At 53.0% G+C, this 24,756-nt stretch overlaps 3 protein-coding genes across 7 annotated transcripts in view; 2 read left to right on the top strand and 1 right to left on the bottom strand.

Moving 5' to 3' along the window:
* SAMHD1 (SAM and HD domain containing deoxynucleoside triphosphate triphosphohydrolase 1) overlaps positions 1 to 3,954 on the top strand; it is a 63,107-nt gene extending 59,153 nt beyond the window's left edge. For 2 of the 3 annotated variants that reach the window (XM_004272978.4, XM_012534156.3), the window contains one exon: positions 1,823 to 3,954. In XM_004272978.4, the coding sequence (XP_004273026.1) occupies positions 1,823 to 1,957 (135 nt within the window). In that variant the 3' untranslated portion in view covers positions 1,958 to 3,954. Of the gene's footprint in view, positions 1 to 20 lie in introns of all 3 variants that reach the window. The other variant, XM_033433683.2, reaches the window with a different exon arrangement.
* Positions 3,955 to 4,959: 1,005 nt separating this feature from the next.
* On the bottom strand, positions 4,960 to 23,093 carry TLDC2 (TBC/LysM-associated domain containing 2). Its single transcript, XM_033433684.2, has 7 exons — positions 22,604 to 23,093; positions 12,920 to 13,029; positions 10,964 to 11,113; positions 10,144 to 10,296; positions 9,854 to 9,949; positions 6,195 to 6,268; positions 4,960 to 5,128 (listed from the first exon to the last, which is right to left on the bottom strand). Exons 1-7 carry the CDS (start codon positions 23,091 to 23,093, stop codon positions 4,993 to 4,995), a joined length of 1,209 nt encoding a protein of 402 aa, XP_033289575.2. The 3' UTR covers positions 4,960 to 4,992.
* The window catches only part of SOGA1 (suppressor of glucose, autophagy associated 1), a 73,044-nt gene continuing 71,060 nt past the window's right edge, over positions 22,773 to 24,756 (top strand). For 2 of the 3 annotated variants that reach the window (XM_033433674.2, XM_033433675.2), the window contains exon 1: positions 22,774 to 23,801. In XM_033433674.2, coding sequence (XP_033289565.1) covers positions 23,127 to 23,801 — 675 coding nt within the window. In that variant the 5' untranslated portion in view covers positions 22,774 to 23,126. Of the gene's footprint in view, positions 23,802 to 24,756 lie in introns of all 3 variants that reach the window. The other variant, XM_033433676.2, reaches the window with a different exon arrangement.

Raw genomic sequence — 24,756 nt, forward strand, 5'->3', positions numbered from 1 at the left:
GTCTGTCTTATGTACTGTAGCTTCTAAGGAGACTAAACCCCTGATGAAGAAGGAAAACTCTAGCAGCAGATGGATTGGAACGTGGAGAGACTGGAAGCAGAGAGACAAGAGGCTATTCAAGTTCAGCCATGTGGTGATAGTGACTTAAATCCAGATACATTCAGTCAGGGAATGAGTGTTTTCACCAGGCCCTATGTTAGGGGCCAGGGATGGAACAGTACCTGAGACAGTTCCCACAGGTTTCGCTCTATTTGGGGATAACAGACACATGAGTAAATAACAGTCACAATGGTGTGGTAAGTGCTTTGGGGTCAGGGGCAGTGTGGACAGTCTTAGAGGAGCAAAAAGGAGCCAGGTTTAAGTCTGGTTGGTTGGGGAAGGCTTATTTAAAGAGGGACTTGGAAGCTGAGACCTGAAGAATGGGTGAGGAGTCAGCTGGGTAAAGGCGGGTGGGGGGGAGGCCGGAAGGTGAGAGAGAACAGGGTGCATTTAGGGATGGGGGCGGGGCACCATGCACAGTGCTGTAAGCCAGGAGCACCAGAGCAGTGGGAGCCCCTGGGGTGTGTAAGCAGGAAAGGGACATAGTCAGGTCGGCGTTCATAAAGTTCACTAGAGTTGAAATTAGAACGGGTAGAGATAAGGATGTTTGGTAGAAATAGAGACGAGTTTGAAAACAAATCATGTTGACTTGAGGTACGGGTCTTCCGAATATGAGTGTCATGGCAATAGTGTGGCTGCTTTTAATAATAGCTCTATCAAGTCGGATCCAGCGTAGGTCAGCAGAAAAAATGTGATACGGGGCAGGAGATCCGAAAGCTTTAGAAGAGCTAAATGGGCCAACAGGACAGTGAGACAACAGGAGGGAGCTGCTGCCACCTCTAGGGTAGGAGGTGGGAGTCCAGGTGCTGGGCCACCTGCAGAAGCTAGAACCACAGCAGAATCACAGCCACTGTACCCAGCCAGAGGGGTTAGGGGAGAGACACCCTGGCTTCTCTGCCCCCCTCTCTTCCAGCCTCCCACCAGTGCCTCCCATCGGCCAAACCTGACTGGAGGCCAGTAGACACGGGAGCTGGGAAACGTAGTTCACAAGAGCAGCTCCTGTTACACAGCACAGCAGAGGGAGGCGAAGTGTGGATCTGAGAGCAAGTAGGCAAATGAAGGCCACGATATTCTATCACAAGCGTTCTCTTGCTAGTGCAATAAAGGCTCTCACAGATCTGTACCCTCACATAACCTCGAGAATCCATCCACAAGTTCAAGAACGATTCAGGATAGAGTCAGGTGTTAGAGGGCCTAGCTTCTCACACTCTTTGTTTTCAAGTCACTTCACTTTGACACCATCCCTTGTTTTGGGTGGAGTCAGTACTGATGGGGCCAAAGTTATAGCCTTGATTGTGGAGCAAAGCTCAAGTTCTGCAGGCGCATGCTGTCCTTCCCCCCTTTGCCGTCTTACAGGCCTGGGACGTTTATTACAGGGGAGACTAGGAAAGAGAGGAGCAGGGGTCCAGTGCAGACCCTCTTTCTCCTGGAAAACCAGGACAGAGTGTGTTCCGTGGAAGTGTGTGAAGGGAGAGGGCCGTAAAACCTAGCCATGTGAAAAGAATAGGTCTGGTGGCTTTTGCTCTGAGGGCTCTTCCCTTGCTAGGACCGTGGCATTTCTAATTCAGCCCACACACTGAGCATATATACAGTCTGGGGTTTCCCAAGAGTAAGTCTGTCCAGAAGCAATCTGTCTGCAGGACAAAGATACGTGTACCTGAGGCCTTCGCAAAAACCATGAAAACTGGCTTTTCTCTATTTCTAGTTTCTCTCTCTTTGACAGGATGGTGATATTGTAGCTCCACTTATAACACCTCGAAAATCGGAGTGGAATTACACAGATTCAGCCCAGAGTCCAGCTCACACCCGAGAAGCATCCAAATGCAGAGCCCAGCTTTTTCGAGATGGTTCAGTGTGAATGTCTGCAATCAGTTGTTTACAAAAAGCCTCTCCGTCCTCCCCCCACCACAATTAACTTAGGGAATTTGATTACAGAGTTCTACAAATGTATTGACAACTAGTGCTTTTTATTTTATATTTTGAATGTACGCACATGCTAAGTCATTTCTATTTAGAGGAACAGGTATTAGGCAAACTTTATTACATGAGCTATGGAAAGCACTGCCTTGCCTATTTTTAATATTAATCAAAGCCTTTCTTCTTTAGCAGCCTGTTTTCTTAGAATAACCGCTGTTTTATGTACTTTGAACTCTTAGGACATATGATTGTTTTTTAAAAAATTTGGAAATTAGACAAAGGTGCACACTGGAATTTGCATTTGGGATTGTCACGAACAGCCACAGTTAAAAGCAAAACGTAAAATCCTGCGCCCCTGAGGAGGCGCCCATCACCCCAGATTTGAAGAGAGCTCTCCTTGAGTGACTGTAATATTAGTGAAAGGCACCTACCCTCACCCTTTTAGCCCCCTGTAAGCTGCCCTGTGGGATCAACAGTAGATGAGGGCCAGGAGGGGCTCCAGCGTTTTGATGACAGGCCTGACTGATTTGCTGAAAAGATCTGAGGGCTCTGGCCTCCTCTGAAGTGGGGCATAAAACTACCTTATAGGAAACCCCTAGCCCCAGTGGCAGAGGGATCCCCCAAACCAAGCTGTTCTCTGGGTCAGCTGTGGCTCTAGCCCGTGTTGGTTCCTTTCCTGGGTGCTCACTGCCCGAGCCCTGAGGGTTCTGCCATTGCCCAGCCTGGAGAAGGCAGCTTCCCTCCCACCTGCTCTCTGCATCTTCCTTGGGTGCTGATCAGAGGTCATGACAGGAACCGTCCATCCTCAGGGCTCCTCAGAGCTGGGACTTCATTTTTGCTGGTAGCTGCCCGTGCAGAGATGAAGTGATTGCCCAGTGAGCTCCAGGTTCCACTCTGTGTCTCTACACAGTGGTTGAGCAGCGCTCCTGAACTGAGGGCTCTCCTCCCATACGCACATCCCCAGTGCTACAGAAATTCACCAAGAGCAAAGTCTGGAGTTAGAGCCAAAGCTGGTGGCTGCCAGAGGCAGGGCAGTGGGGAGTGTAGTCATGAGCCCCTAACATCTTGTGCTTTGACGCTCCCTTACAAAAGCCTGACACTCCCTGGCAGCCTGGGCCTGGGGAGCCAGCCCTGGCCCTGGGCAAGAGCAAGAGGGAGTGGGGAGGAACTCAGACCACAGGCCAGCGGATTATCCCCAGGGCCTTAGGAGTGCTGCACCTTCCACTGTGTAACCAGGCTCTCTGCTGTAGACACTAGGGTGACAGGTATTTGGAATGTCTGCCGTTGTGCACTATCACCCCTCCCCCATCCCTCAGTAGATAAAGAGTTGACCCTAATTCATAGAGTAGTTAGAACCCTTCTCCTCTCCCACCACGGTGCTGTGTGGTGGGGATGTGGTCACACATGGGCTCATAGAAGCACAAGGAAAGTGGTCCGTGGTACTGGGTCATGTCCGTTTTAACCAAGGTGCCTCTGAAATGTTCAGCAGGGAGAAGCATCCGTCCCAGACTCCATGTGCCCGGACCCAAGGTCAAGAATGTAATGTTTCTCTGCCAAGATTGTTTTATTTTTGCACCTCCTCCCTTTAAATCATTGTTTTACTCTGCAATTTTGTGGTCTCAGTGTTGTATCGTTGTGCTCTCTGAGAAACAACTTGAATCTGTTTTGTTTGCATCTTTTGTTACATACCAGGCAGCTGCACTTTATGCTCTTTGCAACTGTTTTAATTATGGGAACCATGTGCCACTGACAAGGTTAAATTTTTCTTAAGAAACATCTTCACTATTCGTATAAAAACGGAGACTTTAACAGCTTGGCCTCTAGAGTTACTGCGCATTGTCACATTGAGAATGTAAATAGAACTGCAAGTTCAAGTGACTGGTTATTTCATCTGGGTGAGGGAAACAGCTGCAATAAAACGTCATGAATGTATCTCTATCTTGAAACCAACCGTGTCTTCCTTGACGACTTTCTCTCACACTTGTGTGCCCAGTTTTGACCCTTTTGTGCAAAAGAACTGTGTTTGGTCTAGGAATGCGCCCAGATGTTTCTTTATACCTCAGCACTGTGTTGGGTCTTCGAGAGGGGATAATATTAACAGGGCCTATGTTACTTGGTTTTCCTCATTCAGTAATGGCAAGTAATGGCCTGATAAAGAATCTTCTGGAAGGAGACAGGCACTAGCATGGGGAGGGATATGGCTTTCTTTTTTTTTAGTTTTTCTGAGCTCCTGTTTTGCCAGAAAACATATCCTTCCTCCTTTTTAACCTCCCTGAGGTTCCCATCTACAGAATTTCAAATTCTTTACCCAAATATGCATATTGTTCATTTGCTGCTTTCATATTTTCCTCGTGGAATTAAATAAGAGATTTGCAAGCACCCGGTGGCACACTGGTGGCAGACAGAAAGCCCTCAATGTTCTGGGAAAAGAAGGATGCTACTGGAGTCTTTATTAATTTCACTGGTTGAGTCCTGGTGTCTGTGGCTTGACAATATTCTTTAAGTTAGAATAATGTCCAACACATATAGAGTAGAATCCCATTTTGTAAGATATATATATATATATATCTCCTTGGAAAATTGTCTGGAAGGATATACATGAAATGTTAGTGTTTTGGGGGGTGGTTGAATTTTAGGCAACTTTAATTCTTTTATATCTTCTGGTTTTTCTACAATAAACATGTATTAACTGTATACTCTCTAAAAAGATCATTTTCCTGAGGGACTTTGTGCTGCTCGGGTGAGGTATAAGTGCTTTCACTCCTTCAAAGTCCCCTCTCCAGGAGAACATGGGCTGTGCTCATGCCTGTCTTGGTCCTCTGGCGACGGGAGGCTGGCTCAGAGCCACAGTCCACACTGGGACACTTCGCCATCTGTGTTTCGGACAGAATGGACTGCCCAGGGTGACGGAGGCCTCGTCAGCATCCGGGGGCAGATCCAAGCCCCTGTTGCCCCAGGAAGCTGCCCACCGGGGCATCAGCTCAGGACCCAGGCCTCTAGCTCCTTGATGCAGAACTGCTCCTGCCGGGCCAGCACCTCGTTGTTGAAGGTTGCACAGGGGTGGCTCCCCCCGTGATACAAGTCTCCATCCAACCACAGCCCAAAGTGTCCACTAAAGAGAGAGGAGAGTCTTGGCATCGCTCCCTCCTGGGTGCTGACACCTTTCGGACCTGCACCAGCGGTGCTTGGCTACACCGCGACCGCAGCCTCACTTCACCTTTGTCTCAGCTCCCCTTAAACCAATTTATCCTGATTGTTAGGGGCTCGCATGTTGTCCCCCACAGGGTTTGGATCGTTTTTTGGTTTTTTTTACAGTTCAATGATTTTGATAAATATATGCAGTGGTGCAACCATCACCACAATCCAGTTTTAGAACATTCAGAACGTTAAAGATGGCAATGCTTAACCAAAGGAGGGACTCGTGCAAGCGCGGAGTCTGAGCCCAAAACACGTCAGAGGGCATCCATTCTAATCCCCTCATTTGACAGCAAACCTAGGCTGGAGCTGGGAAGTGGCTTACTGCAAATCAGCCATGGCTGGTGCGTTCTGCGTCAATCTGCCTCTCAGTGGAGGCTTTTCAGGCAGTTGGGAGAGCAAAGAACTTGCCTGGTACTAAGCAAGCAATGCTTTCTTCTGTACCCTCAGGATAAGAGTTATTCTGCCTGAACTTGCAGGTCATACCAGAGGCGAGACTAACCTTGTCTTCCTAACGCACTCCATCTCCCACCCCCAAGAGGCGCGCGCGCGCGTACACACACACGCACGCACGCACGCACGCACGCATGCCGGGTTCCAGGCAGATGCCTGCCTTCCTCCAGTGAGTTATGTTCCTACAGTCATGGAGCTGACAGGTTAATCTGAGGCTTGCCCATCCCTTGAATCTAGCCTCATCCAACCATAGGGAATGCTGTTTCCAAAGTAACAGCCTAAGCTGTCACCAACGTAACACTTCGGGGGAGAGTTCACGCCACCCTCTCCTCTCAATATTGACTTAGAGCAGGGTTTAGGGGGTTGGCTAGTGGACTGAGCAGGAGCTGCTGAAGGGAGAGGCTTGAAGGTTAACCAGCAGCCTCCCCATCTTGTCTGGGGCAGCCTAGCTCAGCATTTCCGGACGGGAGAAGGGATCCGAGCACAGACCACCCCGACACTCGAGACTCGGGGAGGACTGAGACACGCACCTGTCACAGCCCATCATCAGTGAATCCAAGTCTCCTTTCACGAAGAAAGAGTTGTTTCCTGTCCACTTGAAGACCTGTGATGATAGGAGAAACCTGCGGTTACTGGGTGAGTCCTGCCCTTGCACTTTGACTCTACACCACTGGGCGGCAGTGTTGTGGAGGAAACAGAACCTCCAGGCCCCAACGAAGGCGCAGGAACTACTCTGGTCTCCAGTCTCCCTGGAGTTCATCTCCTCTTGCCCTCCAGTCTGAATTCCCACAGCCCCAAAGCCCTTCTGTTCTAGGAATAGACCCGAACCCTCTGAGGCTTCCTGCGTCCAAAGCTGGAGAGAGGAGGCGGAAAGTCCAGGTCAGGAGCGGGGCCCTGATTCCACCCTTACTAACTGTTTCCTCCCCTCGCTGGAGGCAACACCAAGCCTGCACACTCCCCAGTGCTGCCTCACACCCAGTTCCTCAGCAAGTGTTGTGGGCCCCACCCCAAAGAGACACCCTGACTACCACCATTTCTGTCCCATCTGTCCCCGCCAGTCACTCCCCCCTGGATCACAGCCTCCTAATGGGTCTCAGCTTCCACTGTCTCCTGCCCAGAGCCCATGTCCGCACTGCGGTCAGTGACCTATTCAAAATCCAAAAATTAGCCCTCCTCTGCTAAAGCCCTCCAATGGCCCTGGAAATAAAATCCAACCGCTTACAACAGCCGAAAGCCCAGCCTGCTGTGCCCCCGATTTTCTCTCCGACCTCTTTTCCCCCTTAACAACTGCACTTCATCTACCCTGGCCCTTCTGTCCCTGGGACACTTGAGGCTATTGCTGCTCTAGGATCTTCATGCTTGCTGACCCCTCTGCCCAGGATGCTCTTCCCCCAGATCCTCAAATGGCCCACTTCTCATCTTTCAGCCCAAATGTCATCCCAGAGGAATTGAAAGTAGCCCTTCCTCCCAGGCCCTGTTCATGTGGCAATATGCCACTGCCTGCCCAGCTAACAGGTAAGCTCTGTGACGGCTGCCTTGATTCCGGCAGTATTCCTGAGACATGGTATAGATGTTTGTTGAATAAACAAATTATTCAAGGGTCAATTTAGCTAATAAAAAGATTTTTATAAGGCTGCAAAAGTATAGCATATTATTGCCTGTAATTAGTTGCCAAAAATGCTCTGAGCAACCAAAGGGTGTTAAGCAAGAAAATGGACTAATAAAAGATAAGCCCTGGGCTCAGAACAGGTGAGATAATATTAACAAGTGGCCACGAGAAGACAGAACCATTCAGCTCCTCCTCCACTTTCCTCAAGGAACATGACCTTCAGACTTGAAGGAGGAAGATAAACATTGCTGCAGAAAAAGTTAAGGTGCTTCTTGGAAGAGCAGCAAAGGAACGGCTGGGAATTCATGCAGAACACAAGAGGTGCCAGAAGACCAAAGACGGGCAAAAATTAACCAATTTTTGAAAGGATGAGATTCCATAACAGTATCCTGGGAAGACTATAGTGATCCCCTGAAAACAATCATAAGTTCCTTTGAAGAATTTTTTTGGCACTTAACACCAGGCACTGTTTAGTCACTGGAGAGAACAGCAAACATAACAGACAAAAATTCCTGCCTCCTGGAATTCCCACTCTAGCGGCAGGAGGCGGGTAAATCAGTAAAATAAATGGTATATTAGGTGGCGACAAAAGCTAAGGGGAAAGAAGTAGAGAAGGGCAATAAGAATTTCTAGGGGCTGGAGTGTTACAAATTTAAAGCAGGCGGCCAGGGAGGGCCTTGCCGAGAGGGTGACATCTGAGCAGCATCCTGAAGGGAGTGAGAACCGACCCACATGGAGATCCTGTGGAGGGCACACTAGGTAGAGCAGTGTGTGCAAAGGCCCTGAGGTAGGAACAGGCCTGCCTGCTTAAGAACAAACCGACAGGTCTGTGTGGCTACAGCAGAGTGCAGGAGAGGGAAAGTAGCAAGAAATGACATCAGAGAGAGGCCAAGAGATGTAGGGACTTGTAGGTTATTGGAAAGACTTTGGCTTTTCTCTGAGGGAGAAAGGAAGCCATCGGCAGCTTGGAGCCCAGGAGTGACGTGCCCTGACTTACCTTTTAAAAGGCTCACTCCAGGTACTGTGATGACTGAAGGTGGAAGCATTAGGAGGCTATAGCAGGAACACAGGCAAGTAATGATGGTGGCTCGAACCAGGGTGACAGCAAAGGACATGGTGAGAAGTGGTGGATTCTGGATAGCGATAGAAAGAGAAGGAAGAGCCATCAGGATTCGTTGACAGCTCAGATGTAGGGTGTGAAAGAGGCGTTAAGAAGGGCTCCAAAATTTTTGGTCTCGACGGCAGAAAAGATAGAGGTGCCGTTAACTTTGTCAGGGAAGATGGCAGGGGGAACCGATTTTCTGGGAGAAAGTCAGGAGCTCAGCTTTGAACATGTGAGGCTTGAAATGCCATTTAGATCCAACTGGAGACACTGGGTAATGGTTGGATGTATGTGAGTGTGGAGTCCGGGGGAGAGGCCATCAGCACCTGGATGGCATGGAAAGCTGTGAGAATGGACGAGACCTTGAAGGAAAAGAGGATAGTCAGAGAAGAGATGACAACCAAAACCTGAGCTTGAGGACCCCATGATGTTAAAAGGTTGGGGAGATGAGGAGGAACCAGCAAAGGATTCTGCCACGGAACTGTCGGAGCACTAGGAGGAACCTTGTACAACTTGAGGATTCCAGTAGGTGAACCCTGGAAGGCCAGCGGTGGGGACTAATATCCAGCATGGGTTTATTGTAAACAACTGTCCCCTCTCCTCTTCCCTGATAAGATTTCCAGGCTGGCGATGGAGGCAACACAGCAGATATGGTGTGTTTTGCCTTCGGCAAGGCAGTCAGTCCAAGCTTGTGACCTCCTTGTCATGCAACCAGATGCCTATGTTGTTGCATGTATCTGTAGGTGTCTTGCTCTGTGCATGGGACAGGGGTTTCTAATGGCAAACCAATGCACCTGCAACTAGTGCTTCATCTATTTTGTGTTTCCACTCCATTCAACTCCCTTTTCCCTGTCTCCCTCTAGTAAAGCAGCTTGGCAAAACCCCAGTCGTGGTTGAACCCTCCCATCGCGCTCTCCATGCTTGAACCTGAGGAGCTGAATTTTGCTAGAGAAGAGCACACACCGAAGTCAGTGGCCTTTGCATTCGCAGTCTCGGACCTCCAGTCAGCCCTGCCTAGCTGCCCTTCTGTTTCTCCAGTTTTCTCCAGCAGCTTCCCTTTCTACTCCTGCCATACCTCCTCTCCCCTCAACCTTCACACCCTCCTCTTCATCCTCACCCTTAGCTGATGGCCTTACCCGACACTTTCTAAGAAAATATAAGCCACTGGGCATGTCTGTCTTCATCTTCCTACCCCCACACCCACAGGGCTACCTGCACTTGGACCAGTTTTGTCTTTCCAGCCTGTATCTGCTGAGCGACACACCTCCTCTCAAGCCAGTCAGTGGTTGCCAGGAACTGAGCACTTTTTAAATGAAGGGGGATGCTCAGCCTGCCACTGCCCTGCTGTACTCCCTCTGTGGAAAGATGGAAGGACACCAGGCACTCAGCATGGGGGATGGAGCTGGGGGCCACTGGGACCCCGGGTTCTTTGTCCTGCCATAGATCCCACTCCCCGCCTGGAAGGTTAAGAACATCACCTTCAGCTGTGGAGAGAAGGAGAAGAGGAACATCTCGCCAGTACCGTAGAAGCCTTTGCTGAGTCGAATAGCCGAGGAGGAGAAGGCCCCAAACATCTGGAAAGAAGAGTTTGCAGTTTGCCGCTGGAAGGGAGCTGGAGGTCCACTGGCAGCACCACCCTTCAGGCTTGGTAACATAGGCCCGTCTTAGAGAGGCTCCTGGGGAGCCTGGGGCAGAGCTGGGGGATGGAGAGGCCCTCAGGGGCCCCTCGACATGCATCCCTTCCACTAACACTCCCCGCACGGCTCACCTGGCCATCCTGGTCCCTCACCACCAGCAGCACCGGCCCGCTGTGGCCCTCCATCTGCCTGTAAAGGCTCCGCAGACTGAAGCCGTCCCTCGACGTGCGAAAGGCCAGACTCCAGGAGTGTCCAGCGACTCTCGGGGGGAGGTGGAGGCTGATCTAAGGGACAGGACTGGAGGTGAGTGAGGGTTCCCGGTCCTCCCACCCTCCTCGCCCCATATCCTTCGTGTCCCAGGAGGACTGAGGTTGAACAGCCACCGCTCACCCAAGCACGGTGCTTTGCAGGTTACAGAGCACTTTACTGTTTCCAGGGGACTTTCATGCCAATTAGCAGGAACCCTCAGAGGGGGGATTAGTGTTCCCATTTTACAGATGAGGAAGCTGAGGCTCAGGGAGGTGAAGCAACATGCCTGAAGCCCACATGGGGAGTAAGTGGCAGAGCCAGGATTTGAACCCAGGTCAGAGGGGTCACCTTGGCCCCCAGCAGCCAGAGAATAGATGAGATGCTGAACCCTTCCTCCTAATCCCCCCATCTCATCCTCCCACCCCCACCCCAGCTTTGGCGTCAGTTCCCAAGGACTAGATTAGTTCACTATATCCTTAACCTCCTGGCCCAGGGAAGAAGGCGGTGCTAGGATTACTGGATCATTTTACAAGAAAGGAAGAAAAGCCCAGAGAGGAGAAGTGATTTGCCCAAGGTGACACAGTGAGCAGAGGACAGAGCAGGAGTGACCCTGGGTGTCCTTGGGCCTGGCTGGGGTGGGGCAGGAGGGTGGGACCCTCAGGCTCAGGGCTGAAATCTTTGTACCAGGGACTGTGCCCGAACCTGCCTCATCTCCGAGGCTCCCAGAACCTGGCTGGCTTCTGCCAGCTGGGGCTCCACTGGATCTTCCGGAGCACGAGCCGGGGCTGGGGCTGTCTCCTCCTCGTTTTCCTCACGCTCCTCCCCAGACAGAGCGTCCTCCACCTGGCTGGGCTGTGAAGACACAAAGAGGCCTGGTGAGTGGAGGGACAAGGAGACACCAGCCTCCACATGTCCGGAGCCTGAGAGCCTCGGCCACCTCATCCCCCCGGCCCAGGCCCCTGCAGCCACGAGCACAGCCAGAGGAAGCAAGTGTCAGCAACAGACCAGGCCCTGCCCCCGCCTCCAGCCAGCTCCCTCCCTGGCCCCTGCCAGCCATGCCCATCCGATGTGGCCGTGGGCCCTGCGGTTTGTCTGCCTGGTTTCTCTGGATCCGGAGTGGATGCCAGGGATTGCGTTCTAAGCTTGTGGGCAGGAGAGAAGGGCAGATGACAGCCCAGCTCTGGGAGCCGCAGCTGTGCCTTTGTACGTGAAATAACGATAATAATAATAACAACAACAGTAGTGGCTGACATATACAATATACAGCACACACTTGACTAGGCCTGTGTGAAATGCTTGCTGTGCGTGATCTCTCCGAATTTTCCCAAGAATTCTAAGAAGAATGTGCTGCTTTTTTTTTCCTTTTGGCCACGTACTCTGTGGCTTGTGGGATCTCAGTTCCCTGACCAGGGATTGAACCTGGGCCGCGGCAGTGACAGCGCCGAGTCCCAGCCACTGGAGTGCCAGGGAACTCCCGAGAATGTGCTTCCTACTACGCCCATTTTACAAAGGAAGAAAGAAGGCCCTTTCAGCCAGTGAAACAACGCATGTAGTCATAGGTGAGACAGCGTGCAGGTTCGCAGATTCATATAAAATGCACATTTGTCTGTGTGTGATGTGTTGGCTTAAAATAGAGTTGTGTAGGCAAATCAGTGTGAGAAGGTGTTGAGTGCAACTTCGTGTGTTACCTGTCAATGTGTTTGTGAGTGTGAGTTGGGATTGTGTAAATATATGTGTGTGTCAGTGGGCATGTATGGTGGTGTCTTCATTCATTCATTCATTCATTCACTCCATTGAGCTCCCACTCTGTACCAGAGTGTGTATGTGTGTGTGTGTGTGTGTGTGTGTGTATGTGTGTGTGTGTGTATGCACGCCTGCACACAATGACTTCGGGGCTTTTCATCAGGAGAGACTTCCTCAAGGACTTCCCTGCTGGCGCAGTGGTTAAGAATCCACCTGCCAATGCAGGGGACATGGGTTCAAGCCCTGGTCCAGGAAGATCCCACATGCCGCAGAGCAACTAAGCCTGTGCACCGCAACTACTGAGCCTGCGATCTAGAGCCCACGAGCCACAACTACTGAAGCCCACGCACCACAACTACTGAGCCCGCGTGCCTAGAGCCCGCGCTCCACAACAGAAGCCACCGCAGTGAGAAGCCCGCGAAGCCACGGCAGTGAGAAGCCTGCGCACCGCAATGAAGAGTAGCCCCTGCTCACCGCAACTAGAGAAAGCCCACACGCAGCAACGAAGACCCAACGTAGCCAAAAATTAATTAATTAATTTAAAAAACAGCAGGGGGTACTCCATCAAAGGAAAAAAAAAAAAAGACAGACTTCCTCGAGAAGGACAGGAAACTGCTTTCCTATTCCCCAGGTTCAGGCCTAGGGAGGGCGTCCTAGCTGTGCGGGCTTCTGGATAGAGCTCCATCTGGCACCCACTCCGGGGAGGAAGGGATGGAGACAGTGGTCTGTGCTTCCTGAGGGTCTTGGGACCATGGGGCTGGGCGCTAAGGCCTCAGGTTCCTGAGTCCTTGCTCTGAACCCTGGGCCAGCTGAGGAGGGGCTTGGAAGGGGGATACCAGCCTGTATCCAATCCTGGCCCAGACCCCCTCTTCCCCGCCTTTCCTGAGCAACCCCCAGCCCAAGCTGGCCCCTTACCAGCCGAGTGTAACGCCAGCGGAGACCTTTCATGCTTCTGTCCGAGCCCAGCTGAGGGCAGTAAGCGAGCCCCCAGCCTTGCTGAGGGAGGCAGCACCGCTTGGTGAGGCCTAAAGATGAGAGGGAGAAACCTGGGGCACACCCGGCTGGCTCCACGCCCATCCGCCTACCCTTTGCTCCCTCTCACCTGTCATTCACCTGTCATTCCCGGGCCAGTATGTCACTGGGTGGGTCTGTGAGGTCAGCTACGCTGGGCATTCAAGGCCACACTTGTAGTTAGCAATTAACACGTTAGCCGTAGATTCTAGCTGTGATTCCCTTCTACCTCCTTGTCCTTCTGGCAGCCTGGCCCATGGACTGTAGCCTTTGGGCAGATGCCTGAGCCCCCAGACTGGGGGTCTGGGGCCTCTGGTTCCCTGTATGACCTTGCATAGGTCCCTTGCACCCCTGGGTTTCCCCACATGTAACTGGGTTTCCCCACATGTAACATGTAGCACTGTTACATGTTTCCCCACGTGTAACATATTACACTGTTTCCCCTCTGGTTTCTCTGAGACCAGATTATTTCAGAGGCCCTCACAAGACTGACAGCCTGCAATTCAGTTTCCTCTCAAAGCTTGAAAGGGGCCAAGCTAGACCAAAATAACAGATTTTGAAAACAAAAAAAGTCATTTTTCTAATTAAAAAAGCAATACATGTTTACTGTAGAAAATTTGAGGAATTTAGAAAAGAATAAAGAAAAATACAAAAATATTCATAATTCCACCTCTCAGAGATAAACTCTCAACCCCAAGGGTATTTTTTCCCATCTTTTATATTTATTTCATATATAAGTATATATACACATTTATAAATACATCATACTGTGTATCGTTTTATAAAGTGCTTTTTCAAACTTAACAAATGAAAAATTTCCAGTTACATGCAGTACCCTTTGAACACATGATTTTTAATGGCTGCTTATTATTTCATCACAGGATGTACATCATTTCTCAAATGTCTGACATTTTGTTTGCTTCTAATTTTCTGTGATTATAAGCAAAACTGTAATGAACCTCCTTATTCATAAATCTGATGATATCCTTTATGATAAATTTCAAAAGTTGAATAATGGATCAAAGGGCATCCCCATACTCTTTTTTTTTTTCCCCCACACCACGCAGCATGTGGGATCTTAGTTCCCCGACCAGGGATCGAAACTGCGCCCTCTGTACTGGAAGCACGGAGTCCCAACCACTGGACCACCAGGGCAGTCCCCATTCACACATTATTGATAAATGTTCCAACAGGGCTTCCCAGTGCTTAAGGCTGACCCATGTCCAGATATCTTTCCGGAATCTCAGGACAATATCGTTCTGATCATCATGTTTTATACCCTTAAACTGCAGATAAGGAAACTGCCACTCAGAAAGTAGAAGGGACTAACCACAGCCACATGATAGAATAGCACAGTCATTAGGAGCACAGACTCTGGAGTCAGGGAGTTTAAATCCTGGTTTTTGCCACTTCCTTGCTGTGTGACGTTGGGCAAGTTACTTAACATCTTTGTGCTTCAGTCTCCCTATCTGTAAAATACTAATACCTATCTACCCGATGGGGCTGCTGTAAGAGTAAATGAAGATAATGCCTGAAGAACTAGGATGCTGAGCCAGGCCTCCATCATCCTGTTCACAGTTCCTGGTGTTTGCTGAGCACTGGACAAATGACAGTGCTATGGCTATCCCCCGACATTGCCCCTTTGCGAGATTCAGGGCTCACGTCCCGGACAAATGGCCACTCAGTCTCCACCCGGGCACCTCTGGGGCAGAGAGTCACTCAGTCACTTGCGGGGGTGAGTAGCTCAGTGGAGAAGGGAAAGGCAGGAACCGTGGAAGAATGTACTCACCCTGCCGATTCTCAGCCTCAGGTGACCTCCTCCAGCCTGTCCAGCCCGATGGCTTCCCTAGTGCCTCTGCTGGATCCCACAGAGAAGGGGCCACTTCCAGAACTGACCCTGTCCACCTGGCGGTCTGTACAAAGCAGTTTTAGCTCTGCACCCTGGTCCCCCAGCGGGCAGCTGGCACCTCTGCCCCAGCCGGGCTCCAGCCCTCCTCCCAGCTCTTATACCTGCCCAGAGGGTGGCAGGCCTTGGCCCCGAGCCTGCTCCGGTTCCAGCTGGAAAGGCCTGGCAGTGATTGTCGTCCATCAGAAACTCAAATCCCACAAACAAGACCTTGTCACCTCAGGCCCCCAGTTCTGCCACCACCAGCCCAAAGAGGTGGGGTTTACTCAGCTCCTTGTCTCTAACCTGGAGCCTCTCACCCACAGCTACTAGGTGCCACGTGGTGCCTGAAGCCCATCACATAAGGCGCTTCCTTAAGGGGTGCAAGTGTCCAGGAAAGGGTCCTTCCGTGGGGTCCCCAACAATCACCCTGTGCTGCAGGGGAGGCCCGGGGCTGGGAGGTGAGAAGAGGCAGCCTTGCTGGTTTCCCACTCTCACACGGGATGCTGATTCTTTCCTCATTGGCCTGTCGTGCCACGGGGAAGCCAGGAAGCCCAGCGTCTGGCATACAGTAGGCACACTGTCAGTGGGGTACTTCTCTATCCCTGGCTCATAAAGGGACTTAAGTGAATGCTGTTGTTGAAACACAGAACCTCAAATTTGGAAGGGGCTTCAGCCAGTCCCAGAACAAGCGGCCTCTACCCAGGGCAGGAACTCCTGAAAAATTATGCCCACCAAGGGTCCCCCAGTGTGTTGGGTGGGTAAGCCCACTCTCTCGGGTGGCTTACTCCAGCTTCACAGACCTGAAAGAGACCCCCTCCTGCTGGCTTTGGTGGAAAAGACTCGGGTCCCCAGATCCTCTCCCCATGACCAGGTCTCCTGGGGCAATGCCCGCTCCGGGAAGGTGGGATACCAAAAGGACTTGTATTATGGGGAAAACATTCAAGTGAGGAGCCCTGTTGCTACCTCAAACATGGCTATTGCTATATGTGTTTGAGCTGTCAACAGCTCGGGGGTCACACGTCTGGCCTTCCCTTCTCTCAGGGCCCCTCTCCCAAATCTATTTCCTCCACGCTCAATTCCCGAACCTTTGGGCACTTTGGGAGGCCAGTGAGGTGTGCCTTGCTGTCCCATTCTTCATCCTCAAGTCTAGGAATGTGACCTGGCAGGAAAGCCAGTTGCCATGTAATTGGCCCCTAAAAAGCTTCCACGATGAGATTCTAGGCACCAGCATGTTGAATGTCCCAGCTCTGCCTTGCAGCCTGTCTTGTCCTTTCTCCACCAGACCACAGGCCACCTCTCTGAGAACTGCAACAGTCAGAGCCAGGAAACAATTTCCATGTCCAGTAAAAGGGGAAAAGTTTAAGCGACCCATGGAATATCCCCTCTGTGGATTATTTCTAAGTATTAAAAGTGATGTTTGCCAAGAGTTCATAATGCACGGGGAAATGCTTCTGCTACTCTGTAAAGTGGAAAAAGCTGGATATAAAACCGGATAGGCGGCACAGTTTCAGCTCTGTGCTTTGCTGAGTCGACTGGCTTCACTCTGATCCTCGGATGGGTGCATGACATACCCCTTCACACATCCTGAGAGGTCTGATTTCTTCTCTGATCGCTGTGACAGACGGTCTTTGCCCTCCTCACACAAGCTCCACTCCTTCGGCTGCTCACTCTTTCTTCACCGAGAAAACAGAAGCCATCAGTCACTCCCTCACCTTCCCGACAGACCCACCTGCATCTCACCCATCTCTTCCGCCTTCCCTCCAGGACAACGGAGGAAGGGCCCCTGCTGCTTTCGAAAGCCAGTCCCCTGGGCCTCCCTGGCTCTGTCGCGCTCCGCTTCTCCTGCCCGGCTTCTCTCGGCCTCACCCATCTCTCGCCTGCCCCTCTCGACACAACCGTCCCCGCCACGACTGCTCTATCCTCTTTTCCCTACACTCCACCTCTACCTCTTCTTCGCTCTTCAACCCCCTGCCTTTGGCATCTGTCCCTACCACGCCTGCTCTTGCAAGGTCCCCAGCAGCTTCCGTGTCGCCCTGGGAAGGGGACACTGCTCTCATCTTCCTTCAGCTCCTATGCCTCTTGACAGAGCGATTCTCCCAGACAACACGCTGTCTTCATTTCCCTCCGCCCTCCTCGGCCACTCCCTCTCTGTCTTTTGTGGCTGGCTTCTCCTCTCTTAACCACTTTCTAGAACCAGGAATTCCCCCCCCCCAACCCTTTTTTTTTTCAATTTTCTACTTTATGAAAGAAATAATACATGGATACAGTTTTATTTAATAAGATTCAAACAATTCATGATAGATGTTTTGGGAGCAATTATTAAAGGCCCTCTTCATCTGTCCTCTCCCAATCTCATCCACTCCTAGAGGTAACAACTATCAATCATTTTTTTTTTAATTTTTAAATTTAATTTTATTTTTTAAATTGAAGTATACTTGATTACAACATTATATAAGTTACAGGTGTACAGAATAGTGATTCACAATTTTTAAAGGTTATACTCCATTTATAGTTATTATAAAATATTGGCTATAGCGGAGCGGCTGGGCCCGTGAGCCATGGCCGCTGAGCCTGCGCGTCCAGAGCCTGTGCTCTGCAACGGGAGAGGCCACAGCAGTGAGAGGCCCGCGTACCGCAAAAAAAAAAAAAATTGGCTATATTCCCTGTATTGTACAATATGTCCTTGTAGCTTATTTTATACAGAATAGTTTGTACCCCATACTCCCCTACCCCTATGTTGCCCCTCCCTCCTTCCCTCTCCCCACTGGTAACCACTAGTTTGTTCTCTGTATCTGTGATAGAACCAGAAATTCTTTATTTTATTTTATTTATTTTCAATATTTTATTTTATTTTATTATACAGCAGGTTCTTATTAGTTATCTATTTTATATATATTAGTGTATATATGTCAATCCCAATCTCCCAATTCATCCCACCACCACCCCCCTGCCTGCTTTCCCCGCTTGGTGTCCATACATTTGTTCTCTACATCCGTGTCTCTATTTCTGCCTTGCAAACCGGTTCATCTGTACCATTTTTCTAGATCCCACATATATGTGTTAAGATACAATATTTGCTTTTCTCTTTCTGACTTACTTCACTCTGTATGACAGGCTCTAGGTCCATCCATGTCTCTACAAATGTAGAACCAGGAATTCTTAACTTCCTGGTTTTTCTTCTCTCTGTAGACCCTTTCTCTATGTGACCCTATCTGGTCTCATGGATTTAAATATTGTCTAAATGCGGATGACTCTTCATGACTCCGGACTAACTGCTACCCTGGGCTCCACACTCATAGGTCTCTTGCCTATATGACTTGGATGTCTCCACAGACATCTCAAACTGATAGGGTCCAGAAAGAACTCTCCATTTCCCCCTCTAAACCTGGTCTCTCTACCCCCGACCACATTTAAGCTGTTTTCCCTGTCTTGTTAAATGGCACTGTCACTCATCCTGTAACGAAAGCCAGTAACCTGGGAGTTGAACTTGACTTCATTTCTCTGATTCCTCACCTCCAACCAAGGGTGTCTAACTCTTCAAAGCTCCAGAACAGATCTCAAAACTACCCCTCTTCTTCCCTCTCCACTGCCTCCACCCTCATCCAAGCCACCGTTACCTCTCAGAGGCTGGTTCAATAGGCCCTTTACCCATCTTCTAGCATCTTCTTGCCATCAGCTAGAGTGATCTATTTAAAACACAAATTAGATTACATCTCACCCCTGCTTACTCCAAAGTCCCCGGTGGCTTGTCACTGCATCAACAATAAAGCCCCGGGCTTCCCTGGTGGCGCAGTGGTTAAGAATCTGCCTGCCAATGCAGAGGACATGGGTTTGAGCCCTGGTCCAGGAAGATCCCACATGCCACAGAGCAACTAAGCCCATGTGCCACAACTACTGAGCCTGTGCTCTAGAGCCCACGAGCCACAACTACTGAGCCCGTGTGCCACAACTACTGAAGCCCGTGCACCTAGATCCCGTGCTCCGCAAGAGGAGAAGCCACCGCAATGAGAAGCCCGCACGCTGCAACGAAGAGTAGCCCCCGCTTACTGCAACTAGAGAAAGCTGCACAGCAACGAAACCTCAATGGAGCCAAAAATAAACAAAAATTAAAAAAAAAAATATATAAAAGATACTTTAAAAACAAACAAACAATAAAGCCCTGCCCAGGGCTGCTGAGGCTCCCGCTGTCCGGTCCTGCTCTGTTTTGTCCTTCCTCTATCACCCATCAAGTGCCAGTCATTCTGACCTTCTTACTTCCTTGAACATCTATCAAGCTTGTTCCTCCTTCAGCCTTCGCCCTTGCTGTTCTCTCTGCCTGGAATTCTCTTATTCTGGCTCTTTGAATAACTCAGTTTAAAGGTCACCTCCTAAGAGAGGCCTCCCTGACTACCCTATTTAAAGCAGGTTCTGGGACTTCCCTGGTGGCCCAGTGGTTAAGAATCCATGCTTCCACTGCAGAGGACATGGGTTCGAACCCTGGTCAGGGAACTAAGATCCTTCCCGCATGCCACGTGGTACGGCCAGAAACAACAACAACAACAAAAGCAGGTTTCCCTACTAATTCTTCTAATTCTCCTTCAGCCAGTGGTTTGTATAAGGAATATAACCTTTATTTTTTTTTAAATCACCTCCTCTTTGGAGCCTTCCAGGATTTACTCTCCATTCAGTTTCCATCGTGTTGGTCAGTTTAGCCACTTGAATGGGAGAACATAAGCTGTTTTTCCGCTGGGTGATCAGCATCTTCATTTTGTACAATCTGATATATAATTCTTACAATCATTTAACGCTTCATGCCTTCTGGAGTAGAGCTTCACATGGCACACACTGTGTGCCTGAGCTGGACACCACCCAACAGTGCAGCACAACAGGCTCTGAAGCTGGATGGCCCTGGGTTCCAATCAACGCCAGCCCTGCCACTTCCAAGCTGTATGACCTTGAACAAGCATTCCAGTTATCCATTGCTGCGTAACAAACTACCCCCTAAATTAGTGGCTTAGAACAACAATATTTTGCAGTTTGGGACAGCTCATTTCTGCTCCACTTGGCATCAGCTGGGGCAGCTCCAAGGCTAGGGCCTGAATCATATGAAAGTTCCTTCTCTCACATGTCCGGGGCTTAGCTGGGACCGGAGCTGGAGTTGTTGGCTGGAGCACCTTCACGTGGCCTCTGCATGAGGCCTGGGTTTGCTCCCAACATGGTGGCTGCGTCCCAAGGGAGAGTGGATTGAGAGAGAGACAGAGAGACAGAGACTGAGAGACACAGAGAAACAGAGGGCAGAGAGAAACTGAGCTGTAAGAGCCATATTGCCTTTTATGACCTAGTTTCACACTGTCGCTTCTGCCATTCTCTATCGGTTGAGGCAGTCACAAACGTCTGCTCAGGTTCAAGGAGAGGGAACATAGACCACGTCACTCAACTGGAAGAGTGTCAATGCCACACTGTAAAAAAGAATAATTGGGATGAGCTATATATTGCTGAGCCTATCTTTGGAAAATATAATCAGCCACAAGAAGTTCGTACCCTTTCTGAGATCCTGCTGAAGTGTTGAGCACACAGCCTGGCATGAGTGCCCAGGGCTCAGGAACACCCAGGTGGCCTCCCCGCCTGCATGGAGCCAATTCTGGGCCCCTGGCTAGTCTTACTCCTTTCGCTGTTGCCCTGGTCTGACCTGAGTCCAGAGCCTCACCTTGACCCAACCCCTGGGCCCCTCCCCACCAGGACCTTGCTGCTCCCCGGGCTCTTCTGGGACTGCAATGTAGATTCATGGCTCCCCAAATCTGAAGACCTTCAAAGCAGGAAGGGCCATCAGCCCCCTGCTCAGCCATGAGTGTTGGGACCCAGTCAGCGTTTGTGGTAGAGCCAGGACTTGGGCCCAGGCCCACATGGGGAGATCCAGGCCACCGCTGGTGTGGCCATGGGTGTGTCAGGAGTGGCTGAGCAGCCTGCTCTATGTAGCACATCCCCTGCTGGGATTCCCACCATCCAACATCTCCAAGCCCACATTCTGCATAGATGGAGAAACTGAAGTTCAGAGAGGGTAAACAATTTCCGAGAGCCACACAGCATCTCTCTGTGCCAGGCCAGAACCAGTCTACAAGAAACGGGGACATCAGAGCTAGAAGGACCCTGTCATCTGTTACATCAGACTAAACTAAGTGGCGTCTTCTGAGGCCCGGGAAGCAGGAGGGCTTACCCTGGCCCGTGCCCCTGTGAAATGCCATGCCACCCTGTTTGTGGTGAGTCTATTGTGGCTCATCTCCTCGCTTTACTGTGTGCTCCATGAGGTCGGGAACTCACCATTGACAAGTCCACCACTGTGTCCCTCAGGGTCCCGCCTGGTGCCTGGACTGGGTGAGTGGACAGTTAGTGGGGGCAGGGGAGCAGATGCCTTGCCAGGATGGGGGTGGAAATGCCCCTGAAGAAGTGTTTGCAGAGAACCTGCTGAGTGGCCCTGTTCCTTACCTGGCTCCGTGGGGGGCACCCAGAGGAAGGATCCGAGGATAGAGGGGGCACTTACACACCTAGACACACCTAGATGGGGATGAAGCCGTGCCTCACTGGGAGAGGGCATACCCCAGAAGTGTATTCACTGCTGCGGGGCAGGTGGCACAGAAACAGAGTGGACCTGAGCCAGCTGTGTGTCAAGGGCAGGAGGAGGTGAAGCAACAGGTTTGGGGGAAGAGGAGGGAAAGAGAGAAATGGAAACGGAAGGAGGAAAGGGGGAGAAGGAGGAGGAAAAGGAAAGGAAGGGGAATAGAGGGAGGAAGAAGAGGCTGCAGACCGGTAAACACCAGCCTTGCCCCCCAAGCCCGCCAGGGGGTGCTACCCGGAGAGTGAGCGCCTGCCTGCCGGGCAGCCAAAGGACTTCAAGTGGCTCTGCCCAGCTGCGGCTCGGTGGCGATGGGAAGTAGCAGCGAGGAGCGGGGGCGGGGAAGGCGTGACAGACACAAGGGAAAATCAACAACACAGGAGCACAGTTCTGGAAGGAAAGAAACGACACCCACAAGAGCCGGGGCTCCGGGGTTATCCGGAGTTGTTCCTGTGGGGGACGTGTGGGGATCAGGGCAACCGTGTCCAGCTCGGACCACCCCCCACGGGAGCCAAAACCTATTCCCAAAGCATGCGCTGGTCTGACTCCTGAGAACGGGTCGCCTCCATTTTAGCCCCGCAGAACCTGAGACCGGGGTCAGGGGAGGAGGGAGTATGCCTGGGATCACAAGCCGCTCACGGCATGCAGAGCCGGGCATGCACCCAGGGCCTGACGCTCCCCACGACTGTGAGAGGGAAGCCAAGCCAGAAGATGCGGAGCACGCCCTGGAGGCGCGAGGTCTGGCTTTCATCCCGGCTCTGCCGCTAACCGTGGGCTGATCGCCTGTCTTCCCTTGGCTTCAGTTTACCCATCTGTACATTGGGATAATCGGTCTTGCTCTGCGAGGTTCAGGGGGGCGGAGTTCGCGCACGCTCTGCACAGCCTCGAGGGGCGAGGTGCTCGGCGTGTATATGGATGCTGGCTCCCGCGATCTGAGGTCCACCCGGCCTCTACCTAGGAGTCCCCCCTCTCGCCGCTCGCGCGACCCCTGCGCGGACGAGGGGAGCAGGGACGCCTCCGCCGGGTGCGTTCCCCAGGCCAGCAGGGGAGGGGGCGGCGGCGGAGCGGAGGGGAAGGGAGTCCGGGCCACAGCGGCCCCGGCCCGCCTGACCCTCGAGGGGGTCGCTGTTGCTTCGCAGATCCCTCCCTCGCTCGCTGCCTGTGTCCCTCCCTGCCGCTCCCGCCGCGTCCGCCTTTTGTTCGCGGAGCCGCGCGCCCCCGAGCCGAGGCGGCTGGGCGGGGAGCTGGCGGGGCTGCGCGGGGGGCGGGCCGCGCCGGGCGGAGCCGGGGCCCGGGCCGCAGCCGGACTCGGAGCCCGAGAGAGCGATCGGCGTGCAGGCAGCCGGGGCCCGGGCGCGCTCCGGGGGCGCGGCGAGGCCGAAGGGGCGGGCGCCGGGCGGAGCCGGAGCCGGAGCCGGGGCGCCTGGAGGCGATCGGGCCGCTCTCTCCGAGCCCAGGGCAGCGGAGAGACCGTACGGCGGGGGTCGGGGCCGGAGCGCAGCCGGGGGGCTGAGGTGGGCCGAGAGGAGCCGCGGCCCCAGCGGCCGGAGGGGCGCCAGGAGCCTCCCACGGGGCGCGGAGGCCGGGCGGGCCCGGGCCATGCGCACCGCTCGCTAAGGCCGCGGGAGGCCGCGATGGAGGTGCCGGCGGGGGAGTCCCCGGCTCGGAGCTGCGGCCCCCCGCCTGCTCCCGCTCCGGAGAGGAAGAAGAGCCACCGCGCGCCGTCGCCGGCCCGGCCCAAGGACGTGGCCGGCTGGTCGCTGGCCAAGGGCCGCCGCGGCCCAGGCCCGGGCTCAGCAGCCGCCTGCAGCGCCGCGTCCTCGGCGCGGCCCGACAAGAAGGGGCGTGCGGTGGCGTCCGGGGCGCGGGGCTCAGGGACCCGGGTGGCCGGTGTCCGCACTGGGGTCCGCGCCAAGGGCCGTCCGCGCCCGGGTACCGGGCCGCGACCGCCGCCACCGCCGCCCAGCCTCACCGACAGCAGCTCGGAGGTGTCGGACTGCGCGTCGGAGGAGGCGCGCCTGCTGGGCCTGGAGCTGGCGCTGAGCAGCGACGCTGAGTCGGCGGCCGGGGGCCCGGCGGGGGCCCGCACCGGGCAGCCGTCCCAGCCTGCGCCGTCCGCACAACAGCCTCCGCGGCCTCCCGCCTCCCCCGAGGAGCCGTCGGTGGCCGCGTCGTCGGTGGGGAGCAGCCGCCTGCCACTCAGTGCCTCGCTCGCCTTCTCCGACCTCACCGAGGAGATGCTGGACTGCGGGCCCGGCGGCTTCGTGCGAGAGCTGGAGGAGCTGCGCTCAGAAAACGACTATCTCAAGGTGAGGGCGCTGGTGCGGGAAAGGGAGGCCGCAGGGAGGCGCGGGTGTCAGCCCCACCGGCCTGAGGCACCAGCCGGCCCGCTGTCCCACCGCACGAGCTGGGAAAGGGGCCTAAACCCTCAGGGGCTCCCTCACATCCCGCTTCCTGTTGTATCTGGGACACCTTCTCCTGAGGAAGGAACCTGGAAGAGGAGACTGCCCAAAGGACCCTGATTTGGGAAGGGGAGCTTGAGAAAAGTACTTTGGAGGATGCCTAGATGCGGGACTTGGGATGGGGGTGGGTACTCAGTGAGGGGCTGGACCTCTGATGCAGCTGCTCAGAGCCTCCACCCCACAAGCCAGAGGCTAGGCCTCTGGCGGCTCTCCTTTCTGGGACAGGCACTGCTGTGCGGTGCTGCCAGGGAGACCTGTGGCCATCCCCTGCCAAGGAGAGGCCAGAACACCATCCTGAGTCTTTACCCAGGGCTTTCCTGGCTCAGGCCTGTCCCTGCCTGCCTTTCAGGGCGGGTCCGGTTTGAAAGCATTGACATCTGGGAACATCCCCTTGGCTAGAGTCCGACTTCCGCCCTAACGGTCCCACAGCCTGGGAGGATGATGTCGTGGGAGAACCGGTTCAGAGGCAGCTTCCTAAATCCCAGGGTATTGTCTTCTGCCCAGTTTGGGACAGGCCCTGTGCACGCAGCAGCTGCACTGGTGCCCCACGGCAGTGCCCATCTCCTTCCCATGTTGCCAGTGAGAGGAGGGAAACTGACATCTGAAAGGGGCCTTTCCTCTGGGGGGGCGCAGTGGGGACCTGAGAGTTTCCGCGGGAGAGCAGGCTTGGCCTTCACGCTTTCAGTGGACATTAGCACCTGCCGGGTGCAGGCCAGGCTCTGTCTGCCCACTGCCTGGCACCGAGGCAGCTTTAGGGACAGCCCAGCCCTGTGTGTCGATATTGGCCTGGGAAGCTTCATGG

This window comes from Orcinus orca, chromosome 16 (genome assembly GCF_937001465.1).
Source record: "Orcinus orca chromosome 16, mOrcOrc1.1, whole genome shotgun sequence".
In the NCBI taxonomy this organism is placed as follows: Eukaryota; Metazoa; Chordata; class Mammalia; order Artiodactyla; family Delphinidae; genus Orcinus; species Orcinus orca.

Bases quoted from the DNA above. Each gene is read 5' to 3' on its own strand.
- TLDC2 (XM_033433684.2), bottom strand. From the start codon at position 23,093: ATGGCCCGGGCCCGCCCGGCCTCCGCGCCCCGTGGGAGGCTCCTGGCG. The intron at 11,114-12,919 runs GTAAGGGGCCAG...GTGTCTTCACAG, and splicing joins GCTGGCGTTACACTCGGCTG to CCCAGCCAGGTGGAGGACGC. The intron at 9,950-10,143 runs GTGAGCCGTGCG...TCTTCTTTCCAG, and splicing joins TGAGGGACCAGGATGGCCAG to ATGTTTGGGGCCTTCTCCTC.